Genomic DNA, 23,212 nt, shown 5'->3' with positions numbered 1-23,212 from the left:
TATACCATAATGAAGAGCTTTGCTTTTCTTTCTTTATTTATTATAAACATGGAAGCATAGGTTCCTATTTTATGCAGTGAGTTACAATCTGTTACTCTCATTAGTTATTTGGATGCTCACATCTTATAAGATTTAGCCAATGGAAGCTTCCTTAAGCTAGCTCCAATGTCCTTTTGACACTGTATTTTTGAGTACTTCCTCCTTCATTCCGCAAGGTGTTCTAGGCACATCATGTACTGTCCCTGTTCCAGCTCGGGAATCAGCCATTTCTCCATTTCTTTATCTATGTAAATCCTATTTGTATTTCCAATTCTACTCCTACCTCACACGGCTCATAAATGTTTTCCAGTGAGAAACCTAGCTTCCAGTATCCTCAATATTTTGCCAGATTTGTTCAAAACACAAAGTGTTTTCAGAGTTGTTATTGTATACCCCTGTCAAAATCAAACCTACTAATAAGAGTTCAATATTTGTTTATAGTTCTCTGTGTCTTTAGACCAGGGGTATATAGTTGTAACGTATGTTTAAAAGTTCCTTTGGTATCTTGTTCATTTGATTTTTTTTTTTTTTTTACTTTAAATCTCTACAAAAGTAGAGAGAATACTGTATGAATACTGGTGAAGCTGTGTCAGCTTCCGTGTTTATCACTGCGCACGCACGCACACACACACACACAGATACACACACACAAGTGTTTAAAAAAAATGTTGATCAACACATGGTCAGTCTGATTTCATCTTCATCCCCACTCACTCTCCACCTTCCCTCAGATTATTTTGGAGCAGAAAAGACCTTTTTTTAAAGATAAGATTTGTGCTTTTATTTATTCATTTTTAAAATGTTTATTCATTTTGAGAGAGAGGGAGAATACGGGGGAGGGACAGAGAGACAGGGAGAGAGAGAGAATCCCAAGCAGGTTCTGTACTCAGCGCAGACAAGATCTTGACCTGGGCCAGAATCAAGAGTTGGACGTTTAATTGACTGATCCATCCAGACACCCCTACGATTTGTGCTTTTAAACAATTTACTGTCATACAGCTTTATATGGCCCTTAAAAAGTCCTTTTACTTGCCCTTAATATTTAATGTTCAATGTGCTATAAGTTGACTATTACTGTTTATCTTTATAGCATCAAATAGTAAATATAGATCTTATGCTGGAAATGTCAACCTCTTTGGGAGCCGTAACCCCCATCATTGAAAGAGAAAGCGGGGGGCACCACTACGTTAGTATGATTTTACCCGTTGATGTAGTTCTATCTGTTGCTCCGGAAGAAACCTGGGGAAAGTAAGTATTCTGTCCTACTACTGCATTTGAATGAGCACTCCTCCCCAAAGTAATCAGAGTCGGTTTTTAAATATCATATAGGCATATCCAGGATTGTTGTAACTTTTACTGTGATTTATTCCTTGCTTATTATTAAACTGAGTCATCTAGTAAGTAAATGTTTATTTAGAGGATGTAGGGTAGTGTGCAAAACCTAAAGGGTTTTCCCTTTACCTATACTCAGAAATACACAGTTTACTTCACTATGCATAACTTAGACTTCCTTTCATAAACCTGGTCCAATCAAGTGTTTTACTGTATTTGAGATGTATTTACTCTCCACTCTCATTTTTCATAGCCATTATAACTTTCGTTAATGCCCTTGAATATTTCCCTCCACAGAGTTCGTAAACTTCTAGTTGATGCAATTCATAATCAACTAACTGATATGGAGAAGTGCATTTTGAAATATATGAAAGGAACATCTATTGTGGTTCCTGAACCACTGCACTTTTTATTGCCAGGGGAAAAAAATCTTAAAACAATTTCATATCCATCAGGAATTCCAGATGGTCAGCTGCAGTCCTATAGAAAGGTAAAACCAATTCACCTGTTCTTAGAGAAAATATGACCATGACTCATTTCGTTTTTACTTAAACATTTCTAATAAATGGAAATTATTTTGTGATTTAAGAGGAAAGTGTGGAAGCAGACTGTTATTTTTACATGTTATGTAATTTCTGTTCACATAGAACTTTTTAAAAAGTGGTATTAATGAAAAAATGCTAAACCATGTGTAACATTTTGATTTCATACATTCAGTGTGGTTCATATGTTCTGTGAAATTTTTCCATAACAAAGTACAGAAATGAAGAGATACTTACATGCCTGGAGCTGCTGATGAGTGTTTATAAATAAACTCCTTTCCCCTTCTGTTATTTTAAGATTTGTGAAAGAGACAAGATTACAGTCAGAGAAGGAAAGTTAGGATTTATGCTAATTCTAATTAGGATTTTAGTAATACTTCATCCCCCATGTCCCACCGTTATTTGGGTTTCATTAGAGGTATTTCGAAGAAAACAGGATCAGCATTAAAAGAACTGAGATTGATGAAATGACTGGTTTTGGAATGCATATTTTTGATGTCTGGTCTTGCCTGGCACCCATCCAATTATACTGTGGGAGCATCTTCCTCATCCCCCTGGGAAGAGGTGTCATACTGTAACCCTCTGCACCCTCTGTAAGTGTTGCTGGCGGAATTGACCTGCAAAGGCACCACGTCATCCCCTTCAAACTGCAAGATACGTGGGAGATACAAAAAAGGAAAATGCCGGACTTTGCAAAGTAACTGTCACACTTTTATACAGTTGGGAAAATTTGGCATTTTAAACACGTATGTGTATTTTAATTTTGATGCCATATTGGTTGGTTTCCTACCACCAAATTTCTACTTCATAACTTAATCACTACCCATTGTATTTGTGAAGCACTCTAAGCATGATTTTTCAAAATACTGTCACATAATTCTATTATTGTTCATTATAATTTACTCATTTGCAAGGCTGTTTCAAAACCAGTCTTTAGCCTGGATGTGTTTTAACAGATTGTGTTATAATAAATAATTAATTTGAAATTATCTTCTCTCACTCTGACAAATTACAGCTGGCCCTTGAACAACACGGGTTTGAACTGCAGGGATCCTCTCGTACATAGATTATCTTCAGTAAATACAATCCAGCACTATAAATGTACTGTCTCTTCCATACGATGTTCTAAATAATGTTTTCTTTTCTGTAGCTTACTTTATTGTAGGAATGCAGTATATAATACATATAACATACAAAATATGTATTAATCATTAATGTGTTTATAAGGCTTCCAGTCAACAGTGGCTATTCAGTTTTTGAGGGGTCAGTGTCTCTAATCCCCGCATTGTTCAAGGGTCAACTGCATTTTCATTTTTTCTGTGTTCCCTTCCCATTTTTACCCATATCCATAGAAAAACATAAATAACTCTCATTTGGTTTTAGTTTGTTACAATATTATTATTCTATATGTTATCATATTATATTAGTTTAGTGAATTATGTGTGTTTGATAACTTTTATAGCCAGTATATAATTAGTTTTGTTTTATATCTTTAGCTTGAGTTTGTTTACTGATAAGGAATCTAAGTTATTTAACTTTTTTCTCTTCTACTGATTCTGATTTCATTTAGGAGTTACATGACCTCTTCAATCTGCCTCATGACAGACCTTATTTCAGAAGGTCTAATGCTTATCACTTTCCAGATGAACCATACAAAGATGGTTACATTAGAAATCCACACATTTATCTCAATCCACCTAACATAGAGACTGGTATGGTGAGTTTAATAATTATTTATAGAGTCAACTGATCATCAGTGTCAGTGGTGGGTTTTTTGGTTTTTCTTGGCTCTTTGTATCCAGTGGAAATTATAAGGATTTATTCATAATGTCTATCGTCTCTAAAACAAAATTTACCACCTATTTCTTTTAATAATCATTGCTTAAGATAGTAGTAATTCACAGTAGTCTAAAAAGGTCAGGTATAGATATTATGTACCACATTTTTCCTACTAAAATTCCATTCTCCAACTTATTTAAAAGCCTTGCCCCCATCTGTTCCATTTATTTTCATTCTGAACCTGAGAAATCACACTAAGTAGGCTAAGTATTCTACCCAGGGCATGCCGTAGCAGGAGTCTGGTTAGGGCCTGCAACACGTTTCCTGTGCGGTGCGGCCCTGGTTGCAGGTGGTGGGTCCTCACTCACGGCAGCTCAGGTAAGAGTGGACTGGTGGAGTGTGGGGAGGGTTCTTTGCGGGGTTTGAGTAGGGCCAGTAAGCAGGGGCTCGGGGCCATCCGAGAACAGGAACGCTTGCTCGGCCGGCCTCCTAGAACTTAGCGGCCCTGTGACCGGCAGCCACCTGTCTCAGGCCCCTGCTGCTCCTTGGTGGCATTTCTGCTGCTTTCTGTGGGTTTGCTTTGATCCTAACTGGCCTGCTTTTCTCAGCCTCCATTTCTTCATCGCTGAAGCCTGTGTGTAATTTTTTCCTGCCCTCCTCAGAGCTGCTCACCGCCCACATCATTTAAGGTCCATTCCCTTAAACTCAGGCCACCGAGAGAGGAAACTTAATTGTCCATCATGTCATGGCATTTATTCAGTATCTGCTGAGTCTCTGTGTGCTTTGTAAGGAAAGCTTATTAAAAATGAACATATACGGGGCGCCTGGGTGGCTCAGTCGGTTGAGCGTCCGACTTCAGCTCAAGTCACGATCTCGTGGTCCATGAGTTCAAGCCCCGCGTCGGGCTCTGGGCTGACAGCTTGGAGCCTGGAGCCTACTTCCGATTCTGTGTCTCCCTCTCTCTCTGCCCCTCCCCCATTCATGCTCTGTCTCTCTCTGTCTCAAAAATAAATAAATGTTAAAAAAAAAAAAAAATGAACATATGCTACAATGTCTACGTAGAGGACTTCGGGGACCACATCATTAGGCTGAAATCCAGGTGTCAGCAAGGTCAGGCAGCTTCTAGACACTTTAGGGGAGAATCTATCCCTGCCTCTTCCAGCTTCTGGTGGCTGCATCACTTCCTGTCAGCCTCTGTGGTCATGCTGCCTTCTCTTCTCCTCCTCTGTGTTAGAGTTCCTTCTCCACTCCCTCGCAAGGACACTTGTGGTTACATTCAGGGCCTATCTTGATAGTCCAGGCAAATTTGCCCATATGTTAAGACCCTTGATTTAATCATATCTGTGAAGGCCTCCCTCAAACTTTTTTTCTTTTTTCTTTTTGTTCTTGTTTTCTGTTTTGACCATATAAGGTAGCATTCACAGGTTCCAGAGATTAGGAGATAGATATCATTTGGGGACCATTTTTCAGCCTACTGCAATGTTCTAGTTATAAATTTTCTGTGTGTGCTTGAGAAGAAAATATATTGTCTAATTGTTGGGTGAGGATTCTGTATTTGTCCATGCCTCTTCCTAGCTAATTTAAGCCAAAAAATAATAGTACCAGTTTGTGGTGGGAGGTGGGGAACATGTATTCTTTTTTAAACACATTTTTTAATGTTTATTTTATTTTTTGAGAGAGAGACACAGCATGAGCGGGGAAGGGGCACAGAGAGAGGGAGACACAGAATCCAAGCAGGCTCCGGGCTCCAAGCTGTCAGCACAGAGCCTGAGTCGGGGCTGGAACTCACTAATCATGAGATCATGACCTGAGCTGAAGTTGGAAGCTCAACCGACTAAGCCACCCAGGCGCTTAATATTGCTTTATACAACAAGAAAGAAGTTATATGATCTTGGCCTTTATTTAAGGATTTGTTTTTAATGTTTTTAATGTTTATTTTATTTTTTGAGAGAGAGAGAAAGAGCATGAGTGGTGGAGGGGCAGAGAGAGACACACACACAGAATCTCAAGCAGGCTCCAAACTCTGAGCTGTCAGCACAGAGCCTGACGTGGGGCCCTAACTCACAGACCCTGAGATTGTGACCTGAGCTGAAGTCGGCCGCTTAACCGACTGAGCCACCCAGGTTCCCCTCTTTAAATAGCATACCTGGGTTTTAATCAATGGCAGGTTTACAAAATTGGAGAAACATTCTTCACATGTCCCATTATGTGGACCCTTTGTCCATTCCTTCCTTCATCATTTATTCAACAAATATTTACTGGCTATTAACCATTAGCCAGGCCCGCTGGAGAAGCTTAGGCCCAGAAATAAATAAGACACAGTACTTGCCCTTATTGAACTCACATATTAGTGTAGTTAGACAGAGATTTAAAAAGTAATAAGTAATGGGTCAAGTAGTGCTTTGGGAAAAAAAAAAAAAAAAAAAGCAGGAGAGAGAGTAACAGCCAGGGCAAGAGGTGGGTGGTGAGGGAGTAAGCATGCCATGTTTAGGTTGGATGATCACAAAGGCCTCTGACATTTGAGCAGAGACCTGAGTGAAATAAGGGTGCAGAGCTGCAAAACCGGGAAAAGAGTGTTGCGGGCAGGGAGAACCATAAGGCTCTGAGATCAGATTGCCCCTGGCATATCTGAACCTAAAACAGAGCATGCAACAGAGGAAAGCCAAGATGAAACTGCCAGAGGGCGGGACTTAACAGGCCTGACAGCCTATGGTAAGGACTTCAGACATTTAATAAAAAGCCAAGAGGGTATAACGTTCAACTATAGTTCTCAAGGCATTTTTGCAGGGAATTACAGTAACAGTCTAGCTCTGAGAACAGTAAACTTGGCTTGGGTGTATTATAGACTATATGCATCTATCTTAAGTTTAATATGTTACTCTATTTCTTCTTTTTATATAGATTCATGTGGTTCAGGGCATATACAGTTATCATCACTACATGCAGGATCGGACGGATGACAGTGGCTGGGGCTGCGCTTACCGATCTCTGCAGACCATCTGCTCTTGGTTCAGACACCAAGGCTACACAGAGAGACCCATTCCAACGCACAGAGAAATTCAGCAGGTACAGAACATGCCATTTAAAATTATAATCAATCGTACATTTCATGACCCCTTAATGTACTACTAACAATTATTATTACCTCATGGTACACACAGACTTTTTTCTGTTTTGAAGGAAAAAAATATATACCTGTAATCGGAAAAAAAGGTCCAAAATAGAGTTTTTAATGGCTGTCTTGTGTATGGATTTTTTTGTATTTTTAAATACGTAAAGGCTCTAGTTGATGCCGGGGACAAACCAGCAACGTTTGTCGGATCACGGCAATGGATTGGATCTATCGAGGTGCAGCTGGTACTGAACCAACTGATTGGAATAACATCAAAAATACTGTTCGTCAGGTGAGGATGCTAAGAAATTAGTGAAATCATTTCAAACCAAGATTGTCATTTTATTAAAATAATAAGAAAACTAGATCTTTTTCTCCTTTCTCTTCCTCCACATTCTTTCTCCCCTCCCTGTCACTTCATTGCTTTATTAATCCCATTTATTTATTTATGTATTTATAATTTTTTTTAACGTTTATTTTTTGAGAGAGAGACAGACAGACAGACAGAGTACAAGCAGGGGAGGGGCAGAGAGAGAGGGAGACACAGAGTCTGAAGCAGGCTCCAGGCTCTGAGCTGTCAGCACAGAGCCCGACAGGGGGCTCAAACCCACAAGCTGTGAGATCATGACCTGAGCCAAAGTCAGATGCTTAACTGACTGAGCCACCCAGGCACCCCTAATCCCATTTTTTTAAACCCTGAGCTTTTTTTGGTTATGTTTTAGAAGACTTTGAGTCGATGAGTAAACTTCGTGATATATACTTGTATGGTCTAGACTTAATTTTAGCCTAGAAGAGGAAAACTTGGGAATATGTCAACTTTGACTGGAGCTACAGAAAATCAAATTTTTTTATCCTCAAGTCTTTAAAAAGTCTTCAAAGCAGGGCACCTGAGTGGCGCAGTCGGTTAAGCGTCCGACTTCAGCCAGGTCACGATCTCGCGGTCCGGGAGTTCGAGCCCCACGTCGGGCTCTGGGCTGATGGCTCGGAGCCTGGAGCCTGTTTCCGATTCTGTGTCTCCCTCTCTCTCTGCCCCTTCCCCATTCATGCTCTGTCTCTCTCTGTCCCAAAAATAAATAAACGTTGAAAAAAATAAAAAATAAAAAATTTAAAGTCTTCAAAGGAGAAAATCAAATGTTCATCTATGACTGCCCTTTTTGTGTAACTCCTGCTCTTTTTCTTAAGATGTGAGTGAACTAATAATGTGTCCAAATAATATATTCATTTTTTTCCAATACATCTTAACCATAATTCTAGCATTAAAATATGAGCAAATATTAGTTAAATAAGATTAATTTCTATGACCGTAAGTACCTTACTCCTTGTTTATGAGCTTATGTTTTATTTTTTCTTAAGTTTATTTATTTTGATAGAGACTGAGAGAGCATAAGCCAGGGGAGGGGCAGAGAGAGAGGGAGAATCCCAAGCAGGCTCCACGCAGTCAGCACAGAGCCTGATTCAGGGCTTGAACTCAAGAAACCGTGAGATCATGACCTGACATGAAACCAAGAGTTGGACGCTCAACCGACCGAGCCACCCAGGCGCCCCTATGAGCTTGTGTTTTAAATACATTTTCTATTACAACAACCTCAGTAGATACAGTAACACCATCCTTTTTTCTGCATGTGCTTTTGTCCAAGTTCATCTGATTTCACACTTGCAGTTTGGATTGGCTCTGGAAACCAATGCTAACAAATAAATGATAGATTAAGCATTGAAGCATATGGTGCTTAAAAAGTGAGCATTTTGGCCCCTTAAAACTTTACACATGCCTTACTAAGAAGGTAAGGATTAGCACCACTTGGCCCGTCCAATCTAAAAAATAACCTCCCTTCATCTGACCATCTTTCTCTCTTCTCAAAAATACTAATTGTATAGGACATTGAAATATCCCTAAAAATAGTATGTCGTACTTGAAAACATCTTGCAGTTTTCATATTGGCCTCACAGATATTGTCTATTTTAGTCCCAAAGCTCCTGTCGTGTAGACAGGGCAGGGTGATTGGTCCCGATTTAAAGATAAGGAAATACAGACTGAGTCTGATGGCAAGAAGACAAGAACCCAGGACTTAAAACTCATTTTTCCAAAATTAAATCCATCCATAAGAGCCCACTGGGCATCAATGTGACCACTTTTACTCCCCAGTTAAAAATCCAGACCCTTCTTTATGCAGTTGCAGAAGCAAAGGAACAGGGTCTCCTTACTTCTTTCCTAGCATGTTTAGTGGCCTTAAATATTTGAAGAGGTTATGGTGCTTTAAATTGCTCTCAGGTCAGTTCCTGACCACTTAATTGTATTTAAATTTATATCGTATTTTTTTCAGTAACCAAAAAAAGAAAACAAAAAGGTAGAAAACATTGGCTCCCTAACTCCTTAATGACTTTAGTGTGAGAAATTGTTCATCTGATAGAGAATGGTTTCTTTCTAGCCAAGGTTCTGAAATGGCCTCTCAAGGACGAGAGCTGGCTAATCATTTCCAGAGTGAAGGAACTCCAGTAATGATCGGTAAGGTGTTCTGGACATCTTGGGCTCCTTTGATAGAGTGGAGAACGTGTAAAATGTATTGTTAATGTAAATAATGTCACATAAAACCAGTCATTTTTAAACCTTTCAAAATTAGCTTTTATACCATATATATTGACCTCTGGGTATTTATTTTTCAATTTCCAAGGTGAGAAGAAAGCTAAAACAAAAGATAAAGGTTAAGAAGAGAAATGATAACTGTGTTGAAATATTTAAAGAGTTGAGAGCAGTATAGAAAAGAGGCCATTGTCACTCATTTGAGCCTCGTAAGTCATGGTGCTGTCACTAACTTGGCTGGCTGTGTGACACTGTACAGATTGCTTCGCCTCACTGGGCTGTATGTGTCAAAAGGATCAGATTAGTCGATCTAAAGATTGATGATTCTATGAGGAACAAGACTTGTTCTCTTGGGAGGAGTTTAGACCCTGCATAGCCCTTCGTAAATCCAGTATCAGTAATGCCATGGATATGGCAGTGGAATATAAACCTTATATGGTTATAAATATGATTGTATCTTTTTTGTCTTTAAAGATATAATTTTATCTCCTCAGTGTATTTGACATCATCTGTGGTCTTTTATAATATAGGCTAGTCCATTCTAATGCGATATTAGATCAATTAATAGGCAAGATAGTGCTTTTAAATTGCAGTTGAGTAGCAAGTTGAGATTCATACATGCTCTCTCACAGTTCACATTTCCTCTGTTATAGGGGGAGGAGTTTTGGCCCACACAATACTAGGAGTGGCGTGGAACGAAATTACCGGGCAGATAAAATTTCTAATTTTAGATCCACATTATACAGGCGCTGAAGATCTGCAAGTTATTTTGGAAAAGGTAAGTATCTGTTTAACAGAAATGAAGATACAAGGCAAAGAACCTGGAACCAAAAGATAGCAAACTGGCTGTTAACAGAAGGACTCTAAACCGAGGGCAGTGATCCACACTATAAGGAGGTATTCTGGGCTATAAGGAGTATCTTTCTAGGTAGGGAGAACAAGAGGAAACTAAAGTGAATTGCAAAGAAAAAACTTTAGATTTATAAACACTTTCTTAATTATTAACTTAATAATGGAACACACAGCTCATCATTATATTCCTTTGGAGATGTTACAACTTTGCATGAACAAGTGTATTGAAATAGGAGGGTAGATTAAATAACCTTTATAATTGTATTAGTAACCAAATATAAACTAAACGGTATGGAGGCTTGACTACTTTTAATTTATTTACATATAACTTAATCTCATTCTATAAAAGATTTGAATTTGAGACAAAATTCCAGAGTAGTCATTGATACTTACGATATCAGTTAAAGGAGGGATAAATTTAATTTATAGGCAACAAATTTACACATATGAAAACTCATACAAAAACTTTAGAAGGCAAGTATAAGACATAATTAACTTGAATTTTAACTACTATATTCTTTGCCAAATATATTAAAATTACAAAAAATGCATACAACCTTTCCAGCCATAAGCCAATGAATATATCATACTGTTACTGCCTTTTATTTTTATCATGTTGTCACTAAGTCAACATCAACATGAATGAAAAGGTTTCTCTGAACTGTGAATTTGTAATTTAATTAGATCATTTTCTTATGTAAAAAGCTTTAATTAGGAGTTATAAATAATATCTTAAGTTCTATATTTAAAAACTCTAGGGGAGTGTTGGTCGCTTAAGCGTCCAATATCAGCTCAGGTCATGATCTCACAGTTCATGAGATCGAGCACCTCATCGGGCTCCACAGTGACAGTGATAGCCTGCTTGGGATTTTCTCTCCCTTTCTTCCTGCCTGCCCCATTTGCTCGCCTTCTCAAAATAAATAAATACACTTTAAAAAAAAGAATAACACTAAAAATAGACTCTAGAATTTTATATTTTACTTTTATATATATATATATTTTATTTTATTTAATCCAAGTTAGTTAACATAAGTGTAATAATGATTTCAGGAACAGAATTTGGTGATTCATCACTTACATATCATCACACATGTCCTAATGCCCCTTGCCCATTTAGCCCATCCCCCACACAACACCCCTCCAGCAACCCTCAGTTTGTTCTCTGTATTTAAGAGTCTCTTATGGTTGTTAAATACAGAGAACAAACTGAGGGTTGATGGGAGGAAGGGAAAATGGATGATGGGCACTGAGGAGGGCACTTGTTGGGATGAGCACTTGTTGTTGTATGTAAGCAATGAATCATGGAAATCTACTCCCGGAGCCAAGAGCACACTGTATATACTAGGTTAGCTACCTTTACAGTAAATTCTATTTAAAAAAAAAAAATCTCATGGTTTGCTTTCCTCTCTGTTTTTATCTTATTTTTCCTTCGTTTCCCCTGTGTTCATCTGTTGTGTTTCTTAAATTCCACATAGGAGTGAAATCAGGTGATATTTGTCTTTCTCTGATTTATTTAGCTTAGGATAATACACTCTAGTTCCATCCATGTTGTTGCAAATGGCAAGATTCCATTCTTTTTGATTGCCAAGTAATATTCCATTGTGTATATATACCTCATCTTCTTTAGCCATTCATCAGCTGATGGACATTTGGGCTCTTTCCATACTTTGATATTGTTGATAGTGCTGCTATAAACATTGGGGTGCACATGCCCCTTTGAAACAGCACACCTGTATCCCTTGGATAAATGCCCAGTAGTGCAATTGCTGGGTCATAGGGTAGTTCTATTTTTGGTTTTTTGAGGAACCTCCATACTGTTTTCCAGAGTGGGTGCACCAGCTTGCATTACCAAAAACGATGCAAAAGAGATCCTCTTTCTCCACATCCTCACCAACATCTGTTGTTGCCTGAGTTGTTAATGTTAGCCATTCTGACAGGCGTCAGGTGGTAATCTCATTGTGGTTTTGATTTGTATTTCCCTGATGATGAGTGATGCTGAGCATCTTTTTCATGTCTGTTAGTCATCTGGATGTCTTCTTTGAAAATATGTCTGTTCTTTTGCTCATTTCTTCACTGGATTATTTGGTTTTTGGGTGTTGAGTTAGTAAATTCTTTATAGATTTTGGATACTAACGCTTTATCTGATTTGTCATTTGCAAATATCTTCTCCCATCCTGTCGGTTGCCTTTTAGTGTTGTTGACTTTTTCCTTCACTGTGCAGGTTTTTATCTTGATGATGTCCCAGTAGTTCATTTTTGCTTTTGTTTCCTTTGCCTCTGGAGACATGTCTAGTAAGAAGTTACTGCGGCCAAGGTCAGAGAGGTTGTTGCTTGTTTTCTCCTATAGGATTTTAAAGGTTTCGTGTGTTACATGTAGGTCTTTCATCCATTTTGAGTTTGGTCCAGGTTCATGCTTCTGCATGTCGCTGTCCAGTTTTCCCAACACCATTTGCTGAAGAGACTGCCTTTTTTTCATTGGATATTCTTTCCTGCTTTGTTAGAGATTAGTTGGCCTTACATTTGTGGGTCCATTTCTGGGTTCTGTATTCTGTTCCCTTGATCTATGTGTCTGTTTTTGTGCCAGTACCATATTGTCTTGATGATTACAGCTTTGTAATACAGCTTGAAGTCTGGAATCGTGATGCCTGCAGCTTTGGTTTTCTTGTTCAACATTACTTTGGCTACTCAGGGTCGTTTCTGGTTCCATACAAATTTTTAGAATTGTCTGTTCTAGCTCTGGGAAGAATATTGGCATTATTTTGGTAGAGGTTCCATTGAATGTATAGACTGCAATGGGTAGTATCGACATTTTATCTTCTCTATCACTGATTTGCTGCTTTGATTGGTCCATCCTTGCCATCATGGCATCCATTCAAGATTGCATCTCAGTTATAGAATTTTTAATTTCTGCCTGACTAGGTTTTAGTTCTTTTACCTCTGCAGAAAGGGATTCTCTATTGTCTTCCATACTTTTTTCAACACCAGCTAGTATTCTTATAATTGTGGTTTTAAATTTTAGTTCAGACATCTTACTGTATCTGTGTTGATTAAATCCCTGGCCATGATTTCTTCCTGTTTTTTATTTTGGTGTACATTCCTCCCTCTCGATCTTGACCTGAGCCGAAGTCGGATGCTTAACTGACTGAGCCACTCAGGCGCCCCCCCACTGGCAAATTTTTAAATAATAGAATAAAATAAGGAAAATAAATAAAAATTAAAAAATTTGGTCTCTTTCTGTATCCAAGAAAGAAAAAGAAAACAACAGAAGCAAAAACAAACAAACAAGCAAGCAGAATGCAGCCTGAATGAAGTTACATCCAGTTTCCCCTGAAACTGAAACTTTGCATCACACTCTAGTCCTTAAACAGGTGGAAGGGATTTGTCCTGGTCTTCTCCAGGATATGCCTCGAGGGTGCAGGTGGGCAGGACTTCTGGCAGTGGCTCCGTTGTCAACTTGGTGGCGCTGATTAGCTCACTGGGGTCTATCCCTGTGTGCGCACATGTGCGCTTGAGGTGAAAATGGTTTCACCCAGCTCTCTAGTCTCTGGCGTGGGGATTTTGTGCCCTCACACACGTGATCAAGCACCCCTCCTTTGTTTCAGGCTCCTGCCTTTACTCTGTCTGTGTCTAAGCTGTCTGCCGGCCAGGCATGAACTCTGAAACTTCAGACTGTGTGCTCCGCTGTTTATAGAATCCTGGTGGAATTGAAACCCACTCCTTTCTCTCTCTCAATGGTTTTGGGAAACTGATTTCTTGTCCGTTCCCCTGCAAGTGTTTTCTCTCTCTCTTTCTAGCTACTTTCAGGGGGCGCAGTCCCAACACACTGCACTCTCCCCCTTTCTCTCTGTCCTCTCTCCATGAAAACAGCTCCTTACCCTCCATGGCTCCGCTGCTTTTCTCTCCCCCACATCTCTCTGCACCATCTACCTGCCAAGTTATCTGGCTCAGATTATGCAGATTGTTGCATTAATTCTCACATCAATTTCCTAGGTTTTCAAAATGGTTTGATGCTGATCTAGCTGCATTTCAGGGATAAGACAAGGTCAGGGTCCCCATAATACTCTACCTTCTTAACTCTGTCCAGGTCATTTTTTTAAAGCAGAATTCCTGGAGAATTGGGTAGTTTAACATTGAAATTGATTGGGGATACACTTTCAGAAGTTGAAAAGAACATAACTGCATGAGGTTACTAAAGCCCTGAGGATAAGGGGTTTTAGTATGTAAAGAGCTTCATTGTGTGTGGCTGAACTGTTTTATATTTCAGACTAGTAAAGTCTTTTGCTAATGCTAAGACTATCTAAATACTGACAGGATATAAGTGCATTCTGCTTTTCTCTTTCAAGACATTTGGACTTTTAAATCTATGTATGGAATGTTTTTGGCCGGTACATGCAAATGGAAGCAGTATTTACTCTTTCTTTAGCAAACTGTTTACTCATTCAGCATGAAGTACCTACCTAATATGTGCCATCCACTGTCCAAAGCAATAGGGGTATTAAAGAAGGTCTTTAAAAAGCTCTTAGTCTAGCTACAAGGACAAAGGAGATCCAAAAAGGATTCCCCAGGAAGAATGTGGTTACCTAAGAGGGAGCTGGAACTCCTGTAGAGTTGTAGATCCTGTAGAGGGCTCCCTTAGACACAGTGAAAGGAAAGCAGGGCATGTTCCCCGAACTACAGTAGTTTGAACCTGAGTAGAGCTGGTTTAAGGGGTGTGGCTGGCGGGACAGTCATTGTGAGCCCTGCGAGAAACCAGGCATTTAGATTTTATCTTCTAGGCAATGAGAAACCTTATTTTAATTAGAGGTGTGATACAGATAAAATTACTTCTTTCTGGCTGGCATGAGGAACTTTGCACTAGATGGAGTTGTCCAGATAGGGTTTTCTGAAGCATCTGGATAGATCCAGTAAGGCATTGTTCCTGATTACTGTCCCTAAGGACTGTGCTGTCCTTTGCAAGTTATATTTCCGTAGATTCTATAAAAAACCCTTTGCCGTATTGGCACACAGAAGGAGCTGTGAAGCCAAGGCCTGGCCATCGTTGGAACTATTGACTCTCACTTAACTCAACAATCTAGAGCACTGTTTTATAGTCTGTTCAGGCTGCTATGACAGAACACCATAGCCTGGGTGGCCTTACAATTCTGGAGGCAGAGAAATCCAAGGCACCGGCATGTCTGGTCTGGTGAGCCCCGCTTACTAGTTCACAGAGAGCAGTCTTTTTCAGGGTCTTCCACATGGTAGAATGGATGAGGGACGTTTCTGCAGCCTCCTTAATGAAGGCACTGATGCCATCCATGAGGGCTCCGCCCTCATAACCTAGTCCCCTCCCAAAGGCCCCCTTCTAGCTACCATCACTTTAGGGATTAGGTTTCACATGAATTTTGGGAGGACACCAACTTTTAGTCTGTAGGGGGAGCTACTGGGAGAGTTCTGTCTCCGCCTGACCTCTCTTCACCCCTTTGTGGAACTTCCCTGTTTGAAGTTCCCAGACCACTCGCCTCAAAAGGAAAGAGCAGGCTCCCCTATCTACTGCCATCAGTTGCTGGTTTGGGCACCCTCTCTACCCACTTCTTTTTTAAATATTTGAGTCTGGTTACCTGAAAAAGCCCTCAAAGATTAAAACAGATCATATAAGCCTTTTTTTCTGTTCATCAAGAAAACAGATTTTAGAACATTAAATTTATGAGAAAAAAAGTTTGCTAAAAGAGATAATAAAAAGCTTATTTACGTATAAAAAACAAACAGATCTCAAAGATAAATTAGCAGTTACCTGGGGGCAGGGGAACACGACTGATGGAGGATTTTTTGTTTGTTTTTTTACTTGCATTTGAAATCAGATTAAAGAACATGTCTACTGAACCCTCCAACCTCCACACTAAAAAATAGAGCTAACACACTATCTTCTGTAGAAAGCATGCACTTGAACTCTAGGTCCCTGACTGAATGCCCAGCAGCTTCCTAGTTACTTAGGGTAACTGTCACTCACCCACTGGTATTTATTTTAAGAGTCCTAGCTGGCCTCCTCAAAAGTATTTTGCAAGCAAAGCATTTCTTTTTAAATTTTTTTTCAACATTTTTTATTTATTTTTGGGACAGAGAGAGACAGAGCATGAACGGGGGAGGGGCAGAGAGAGAGGGAGACACAGAATCGGAAACAGGCTCCAGGCTCCGAGCCATCAGCCCAGAGCCTGACGCGGGGCTCGAACTCACGGACCGCGAGATCGTGACCTGGCTGAAGTCGGACGCTTAACCGACTGCGCCACCCAGGTGCCCCGCAAGCAAAGCATTTCATTTCGGAATGATGTAACTCAGACTAGTCATTAGCTGAGTCTTTAAGAAAATAAACCAGGGGCACGTGGATGGCTCAGGCAGTTAAGTGTTCGACTTCGGCTCAGGTCATGATCTCACGGTTTGTGAGTTTGAGCCCCGTTTCAGGCTCTGTGCTGACAGCTCAGAGCCTGGACCCAGTTTCAGAGTCTGTGTCTCCCTCTCTCTCTCTGGCCCTCCCTAGCTTGTGCTCTGTCTCTCTCTAAAAAAAATAAATAAACATTTAAAAAGTTTAAAAAAAGAAACCAATGGCCCTGAAAGAAATTTGATACGCTTTTGTATTTACAATGAGATTTTGTTTGAACGTAATTTTCTCTGCTGGGAGAAAGGATTAATAGTGATATGAAGAATGGAGAGTGGCATGATTATGGCCCAAAGACAGTGAAGGGCATCTCAAGAAGCCAGCACAGATTTCTCCCTGCCACACACATTTCCTCATAGCTAAGATGCACGGCATGGTCCCTAGACAGTCTTTAGTGGAGAACTAAGAAAAACAGACTGCCAGTTCAACTATCACCTGCCCTCGACTGCCAGAATTGTACATCGTAAAATCAAGAAAAATGTGGTATTTGGAGTAACAGTTACCATAAGGAATTTTCAAAAATAATTTCTAGGATTAAGTACCATAGAGTTAAAATTTTGTTAAACTCTACCTGAAATGGACCCAAGTCTGTTAATGTCCATGCTTCCCAGTTCAGATCTCTGACTTATACAGGTAGTCTTATTGCAGGATCCAGCGGACAGAACAGGTTTTTAAAATGTTACAGTTTTGATCATGTAGTCCTATAATTTTGTAAAAGATTTTCCTTTCGCTTCTCCCAAATCTAGGGCTGGTGTGGATGGAAGGGCCCAGACTTTTGGAACAAAGATGCTTACTATAATTTATGTCTTCCTCAGCGACCAAATGTTTTCTAAAATATCTTGAACTCAGACTGTAGTAAAGTTGTGTTATAAATTTGTTAATAAAGACAAACTTTAAATCCTGGGTGTAGGTTGATGGATTAAACTACAATTTTTTTCCACAAGTTGTACACAAAGAAAACAGTTTATTCTTTAAACATTCTTTAATAATTTAACAAAGCATGCACAACCAAAATATTATAGGCATGTAAAAACATGTGTTCTTAAATGCTATCTTCACTTAGAAGAAAGTTCTCCTCCTTCTTAGAAGGAGTTTTGATACACCTGGTGAGCCAAAAGCCATTGCTTGTAGCTGAGCAACAGACCTGCACGGAACGAAGGCTTTCTTCAGACCTTTTCAGAACCAGCATGAATCTGTTGTTAAAAAACACAGTGACATTAAAAACTTTTTTAGAAAGGTTTTCTCCCCAGCCTTCCATCGTGCAGGACAATTTCTGACCTCTAGAATCTAGCAGCAGTTACTAAAACCAGTATTAAAATGTGTTAATGAAAATAAAAAGATACACTAGAAATTAGGCTGCCAATATTTAAATGAAACAATAAATTCTGTACTAAATAAGAGATCTCCGAGGGAGGAAGAAAACAGAACTGAATTACTTACCAACACTTCCTTTTCCCGGTTGTATTTTCTGCACTTCCAAAACTTCGTTTCTGTCCAAGCCCTGGGACACAATGATCTCTATCCGATGGCTCACTTGATTTTACTGACTGCATACATTTAACTGTTGTGAGAAACTTGGCACATTCTAGAAATCCACATGACCAAGCTAGATCTTCAGCTGTTTGCCCATTCTTATTACATAAACTGAATTTAAGACAAAAACTGAGTTACATAAAAATTGACAATTATTCAGCCTTTTTTTTCTTAAATATGTCTTTCTACACAGGAGATGTGGGCTCATACAAATGTTGGTTTCAGAACAGAAGTAAAGGAATCCTAGGGAAATTCCAACATTCCCTTACTCCTGCAACTTCAGTGGCTAGCACAGAGTTCAGCACAGAATGGACATTCCATTGTGAATGAAAGAATATTCCGTGCTCAATATAAAAAGTAATGCTCAAAGGAGGTCAGTGAGAACTTGTATCAAAGGGATTATCCCAAACCCAAACTAAAATGTAATATTGCCACAAGAGAGGAAAAGAATTGCAGCTCTCATTGCTAAGAATCCATGTTTTACTTAAATGTGATAATATTAGGTATCGTTAATAGCTTAAGTCAACATTTAAATGATAACTCCACATTGTCAATCAGGCAAGCGCCAAAGCACACATAATTCAGCTTCAGGAGTCTGATTAGCTTAGTTCAAGAAAATTCTGAAATTTGAAGCCATTGATTTTATACTTACTCAATTTGGGCATCACTGGCTACGAGCAGGCTAAGGCATTCCAGACTTCCAACTTTTGCTGCCTTATGTAGTGGAGCTTCTCCAAAAACATCCTTAAAGATAGGACAGCACATTTTAGTCTCTCCCCACAACACTCTCTGTAGAAGTTAGCAGGTAAAATCTAATTACTGTTCAAGAAAGCCAGTTAGAACTACATGGTACTGAATTTTTTTGATTCAAGTTTTTTTAAATAAATTTCACTTGGTGTTCATTAAATACAAAGTTTTCATTAATAAAAACATGTACAGCAAAAATGAACTACTGGGACGTCATCAAAATAAGCTTCTGGGGGCGCCTGGGTGGCTCAGTCTGTTACGCATCTGACTTCGGCTCAGGTCATGATCTCACAAACAGTGAGTTCAAGGCCTGCGTCAGGCTCTGTGCTGACAGCTCAGAGCTTGGAGCCTGCTTCAGATTCTGTGTCTCCCCCTCTCTCTACCCCTCCCCTACTCATGTTCTGTCTCTCTCGCTGTTAAAAAATAAATGAAAACAGAACATTAAAAATTGTTTTAAAATAAAAAGCTTCTGCACAGCGAAGGAAACAATCAGCAAAACTAAAAGGCAACCAAACGGAATGGGAGAAGATATTTGCAAACGACATATCAGGTAAAGGGTTAGTATCCAAAATCTATAAAGAACTTAGCAAACTCAACACCCAAAAAACAAACAATCCAGTGAAGAAATGGACAAAAGACATGAATAGACACTTCTCCAAAGAAGACATCCAGATGACTAACAGACATGAAAAAGATGCTCAACATCACTCATCATCAGGGAAATACAAATCAAAACCACAATGGGAGACTGCCTCACACCTGTCAGAATGACTAACATCAACAACTCAGGCAACAGATGTTGGCGAGGATGCAGAGAAATGATCTCTTGCATTGTTGGTGGGAATGCAAGCTGGTGCAGCCACTCTGGAAAACAGTGTGGAGGTTCCTCAAAAAACTAAAAATAGAACTAGCCTACGACTCAGCAATTGCACTACTAGGCATTTATCCAAGGGATACAGGTGTGACGTTTCCAAGGGACACATGCACCCCCATGTTTATAGCAGCACTATCGACAATAGCCAAGGTATGGAAAGAGCCCAAATGTCCACCGAGGGATGAATGGATAAAGAAAATGTGGTATATATATACAATGGATTACTACTCAGAAATCAAAAAGAATGAAATCTTGACATTTGCAACTATGTGGATGGAAATTATGCTAAGTGAAATTAGAGAAAGACAAATATATGACTTCACTCATATGAGGACTTTAAGAGACAAAACAGATGAACACAAGGGAAGGGAAGCCAAAATAGTATAAAAGCAGGAATGGGGACAAAACATAAGAGACTCTTAAATATGGAGAACAAACAGGTTTACTGGAGGAGTTGTGGGAGGGGGGATGGGCTAAATGGGTAAGGGGCGTTAAGGAATCTAATGAAATCACTGTTGCACTATATGCTAACCTGGATGTAAATTTTTTAAAAAATTTAAAAATAACAAAAAAATAAATAAATAAATACAAATACGTGCAGCCACAGCTACATACATTCCAATTTAGGTGAACAAAAGCAAGGTAGAGTTTTACAGAGGCAAAAAAAAAAAAAAAAAAAGTACTATTTAAATTCACCATACTTTAATATTCAATGGAAGATGCAGGCTACCGTAAGAAAGTTCTATAGGAAACTGTAATGGTTGAGTTTGCCTCACAATTGTTACTTCAATAATTACTACACTGAAACTTTTAATTTGGCAACGCAGCAATCGTTCCTTTTTTTTTTTTTTCAACGTTTTTATTTATTTTTGGGACAGAGAGACAGAGCATGAACGGGGGAGGGGCAGAGAGAGAGGGAGACACAGAATCGGAAACAGGCTCCAGGCTCTGAGCCATCAGCCCAGAGCCCGACGCGGGGCTCGAACTCCCGGACCGCGAGATCGTGACCGGGCTGAAGTCGGACGCTTAACCGACTGCGCCACCCAGGCGCCCCAGCAATCGTTCCTTTTGAAATAAACTGTAGCCCTATGTATGCTGTCCAATATAGTAGCCAGTAGTCATATATATAGTTAATGAGCACTTGCAATGTGGTTAGTCTGAATTGAAATGTGCTATAAATGTAAAACACACGCCAGACTGAAAAGATGTAGGAAAAGAAAATGGAAAATATAAGTAATGTTATATACCGATCACACACTGAAATGATCATTTTTCGGTAAGCTGAGTTACATTATAAATTAATTTCATGTTTCATTTTCTTTCATTAATGTGGCTAGTAGAAAATTTTAAATTACTTAAGAGTCTCACTTTCTATCCTTTGGACTTCGCTGCTATAGACCTATAACAGCAACAACTTGACGTTTTGGCGTCCAAGAAGGGTTTGTGTGGACTTGGGTGGAGGGCAGAGTGCACACAGCAACAATCAGTAACCTAGCTACCTGTTGGTTGAGGTCAGCGCCGGTCTGCAGCTGCCACAGAAGAAAGCAAGCAAGGCCGCCACCTGCGGCCAAATGGACAGGCGACTGCTCGCAGGGATCCGGGGGTGCGTTGACCGAGGCCCCGGCCTCCAGCAGATGCTTCAGACTGTCCACCTGCGGGAAGAAACAGCTCTAGCACCCCTGTTGCCTCTGTCCAGTCCCGTGCTCCCCCGCGGTTGAAACTCTTCCCCCACTCCCCAAATCTAATTCTGAAGAGGCTGGACTCGGCAGCGCTCGGCGGTCAGTCACCCTCGCTAGTGCTCCCGAGCAGACGGACTTCCGGAAGCGTAAGCCTGCCGGATTAAAGGGGCCCGAGTCTTACCTCTGGGTTGCAGTCAAGCAACAGCATTCTCCACCTAACGCAGAGGACCGGAGGCCCTGGGAGAGCAGAGCGGCGGGGCAGGCGCTGCGGACTGGCAGGTAAGCGAGCACAGCCAGCCCAAGTGCGGGAGAATTTAGATTGCCCGGGCCAGTGGGACGGCCCCTCGCGGCCGCGCCCCAACCCCGGCCGCGCCCCACCAGCCTCACCAGCAGCTGCCCGGCCTTTCCCTGCCCCGCGACCGCCGCACGTACACAAACACTGGCACGTGCAACCGCGAGGCTAGCTGGGGAGGAAGGCTCAGGTTCGCCAGCCGATTGGCCAGCCGGGAGACGCCAGGCACGCCCACCTCGGGGCGGGGCCCTCACTGGCCCCCGCGGAGCCCCAAGGCGCGTGCGCCGCAGAGAGCGCCTGGCGGTTGGGCTCCGGCAGCGGCCATGGGGGGCGCTTGGCTTGACACGTCTCACACTAGCGTGCCCAGCCTTCTGGTCCCTTTGGAGAAGCGGCAGTTTTCGTTTCTGCTAGCACGCACGTAACCAGGAAACGAGGGAACTCCGGCAGCACCGCCTTTGGAAGCCTCTGTGCTTGGTGCTGGCGCCGCGTCCCCCGCCCTCTGGCTCCGGAGGAAGGATCAGAGTTCCTTCGGCGTCACGTTCAAATTCGGACCCCTCCCCCCCTCCCCCCCCCCCCCCCCCGCTCGCCTGTCACCGTCGCTCTGGACTTTGAGGGCGGAAAGCGAGAGCCGGCAGGGTTAACGTGAACTAAAGTGATTAGTTTTAGAGCAAGGGCTGCCCCGACCACCCCCAAAATTAAATAATTTATCAAACCGGACCTTTTCTGTGACACCACGCCCATACTGGGAAATCCTGTAAAATAAGCCAACTGTGGCCATAGGTCCCCTCCTGGAGAAAGGTTAAAGCACGCCCCTGAGGTTGTCGCCTGTGAAAAGGTTGAGTGCCCAGGCCATTGACCTTGGGCTTGCTTAAGGGACGAGGACACGTGTCAGCCCTAACACTCACTGTGGGGAGTGTTCAAGTGAAAGACCCCTGCTTAGCTTAATAACACACCCCCACCCTATCTTCAGTTCCGTAACGCCTCACTTGCAGGGCTTGCACTTCCACCAGTTGGCAAACAGGATATCTGCAGTTAGACATCCGTACCCTGGGAGAGCTGTACCCCCCACCTTTCCCTACGCAAGACAGGAACAGGTTTTCACATAAATAACGATGACCGCTTTCATCTCGCTTCTGTAAACCTGCTTGCGCTCCCAAACCGGAGGTCCCCTGCCGCTTCGCACCCGGGCTCCAAGTTGCATCTGCCGAGAGAAACTCCATTTCCCAAGCTTTCCCAGGACGAAATTACCCCCAACCCTAACCACCACCGAGCAGAGAGCCTACCACCAGCCTGTATGCAAATGTAACTCAAAATGGTATAAAAGACCTGTAACCCCGTATATCGGGGCTCTCCCGCTTTCCAACACTGGGGAGCCCTGGTGCACCAGTAAAGACTCTCTGCCGACGTCGGAGTGCCGTGTGGTTCTTTGCGCCAACTCTCATTCC

The 23,212-nt window shown here is 41.1% G+C and overlaps 3 protein-coding genes across 10 annotated transcripts in view; 2 read left to right on the top strand and 1 right to left on the bottom strand.

Annotated features, from left to right (window-relative positions):
• The window catches only part of UFSP2 (UFM1 specific peptidase 2), an 81,367-nt gene extending 63,822 nt beyond the window's left edge, over positions 1 to 17,545 (top strand). For both annotated transcript variants that reach the window (XM_045056826.1, XM_006930570.5), the window contains 8 exons: positions 1,130 to 1,287; positions 1,669 to 1,861; positions 3,484 to 3,630; positions 6,594 to 6,758; positions 6,972 to 7,096; positions 9,231 to 9,307; positions 10,036 to 10,160; positions 17,389 to 17,545. In XM_045056826.1, coding sequence (XP_044912761.1) covers positions 1,130 to 1,287; positions 1,669 to 1,861; positions 3,484 to 3,630; positions 6,594 to 6,758; positions 6,972 to 7,096; positions 9,231 to 9,307; positions 10,036 to 10,160; positions 17,389 to 17,475 — 1,077 coding nt within the window. In that variant the 3' untranslated portion in view covers positions 17,476 to 17,545. The remainder of the gene's footprint in view (positions 1 to 1,129; positions 1,288 to 1,668; positions 1,862 to 3,483; positions 3,631 to 6,593; positions 6,759 to 6,971; positions 7,097 to 9,230; positions 9,308 to 10,035; positions 10,161 to 17,388) is intronic.
• On the bottom strand, positions 911 to 21,793 carry ANKRD37 (ankyrin repeat domain 37). 3 transcript variants are annotated; one of them, XM_045056846.1, is made up of 5 exons: positions 21,657 to 21,793; positions 21,296 to 21,448; positions 18,828 to 18,919; positions 2,151 to 2,198; positions 911 to 947 (listed from the first exon to the last, which is right to left on the bottom strand). In XM_045056846.1, exons 1-5 carry the CDS (start codon positions 21,681 to 21,683, stop codon positions 926 to 928), a joined length of 342 nt encoding a protein of 113 aa, XP_044912781.1. In that variant the 5' UTR covers positions 21,684 to 21,793; the 3' UTR covers positions 911 to 925. The 3 variants fall into 3 exon arrangements, with proteins under 3 accessions (XP_044912781.1, XP_044912780.1, XP_003984640.1); XM_045056845.1 differs by lacking the exons at positions 911 to 947; positions 2,151 to 2,198 and adding exons at positions 17,590 to 17,835; positions 18,083 to 18,304; XM_003984591.6 differs by lacking the exons at positions 911 to 947; positions 2,151 to 2,198 and adding exons at positions 17,590 to 17,835; positions 18,083 to 18,286.
• The window catches only part of LRP2BP (LRP2 binding protein), a 47,793-nt gene continuing 46,195 nt past the window's right edge, over positions 21,615 to 23,212 (top strand). For all 5 annotated transcript variants that reach the window (XM_045056836.1, XM_045056834.1, XM_045056833.1 and 2 more), the window contains exon 1: positions 21,615 to 21,754. The gene's annotated coding sequence lies outside the window, so the exon portion shown is untranslated. The remainder of the gene's footprint in view (positions 21,755 to 23,212) is intronic.

This window comes from Felis catus, chromosome B1 (genome assembly GCF_018350175.1).
Source record: "Felis catus isolate Fca126 chromosome B1, F.catus_Fca126_mat1.0, whole genome shotgun sequence".
Lineage (NCBI taxonomy): Eukaryota > Metazoa > Chordata > Mammalia > Carnivora > Felidae > Felis > Felis catus.
Note: the sequence above shows the minus strand (reverse complement) of the source record. Positions and strands in the feature narration are given on the sequence as shown.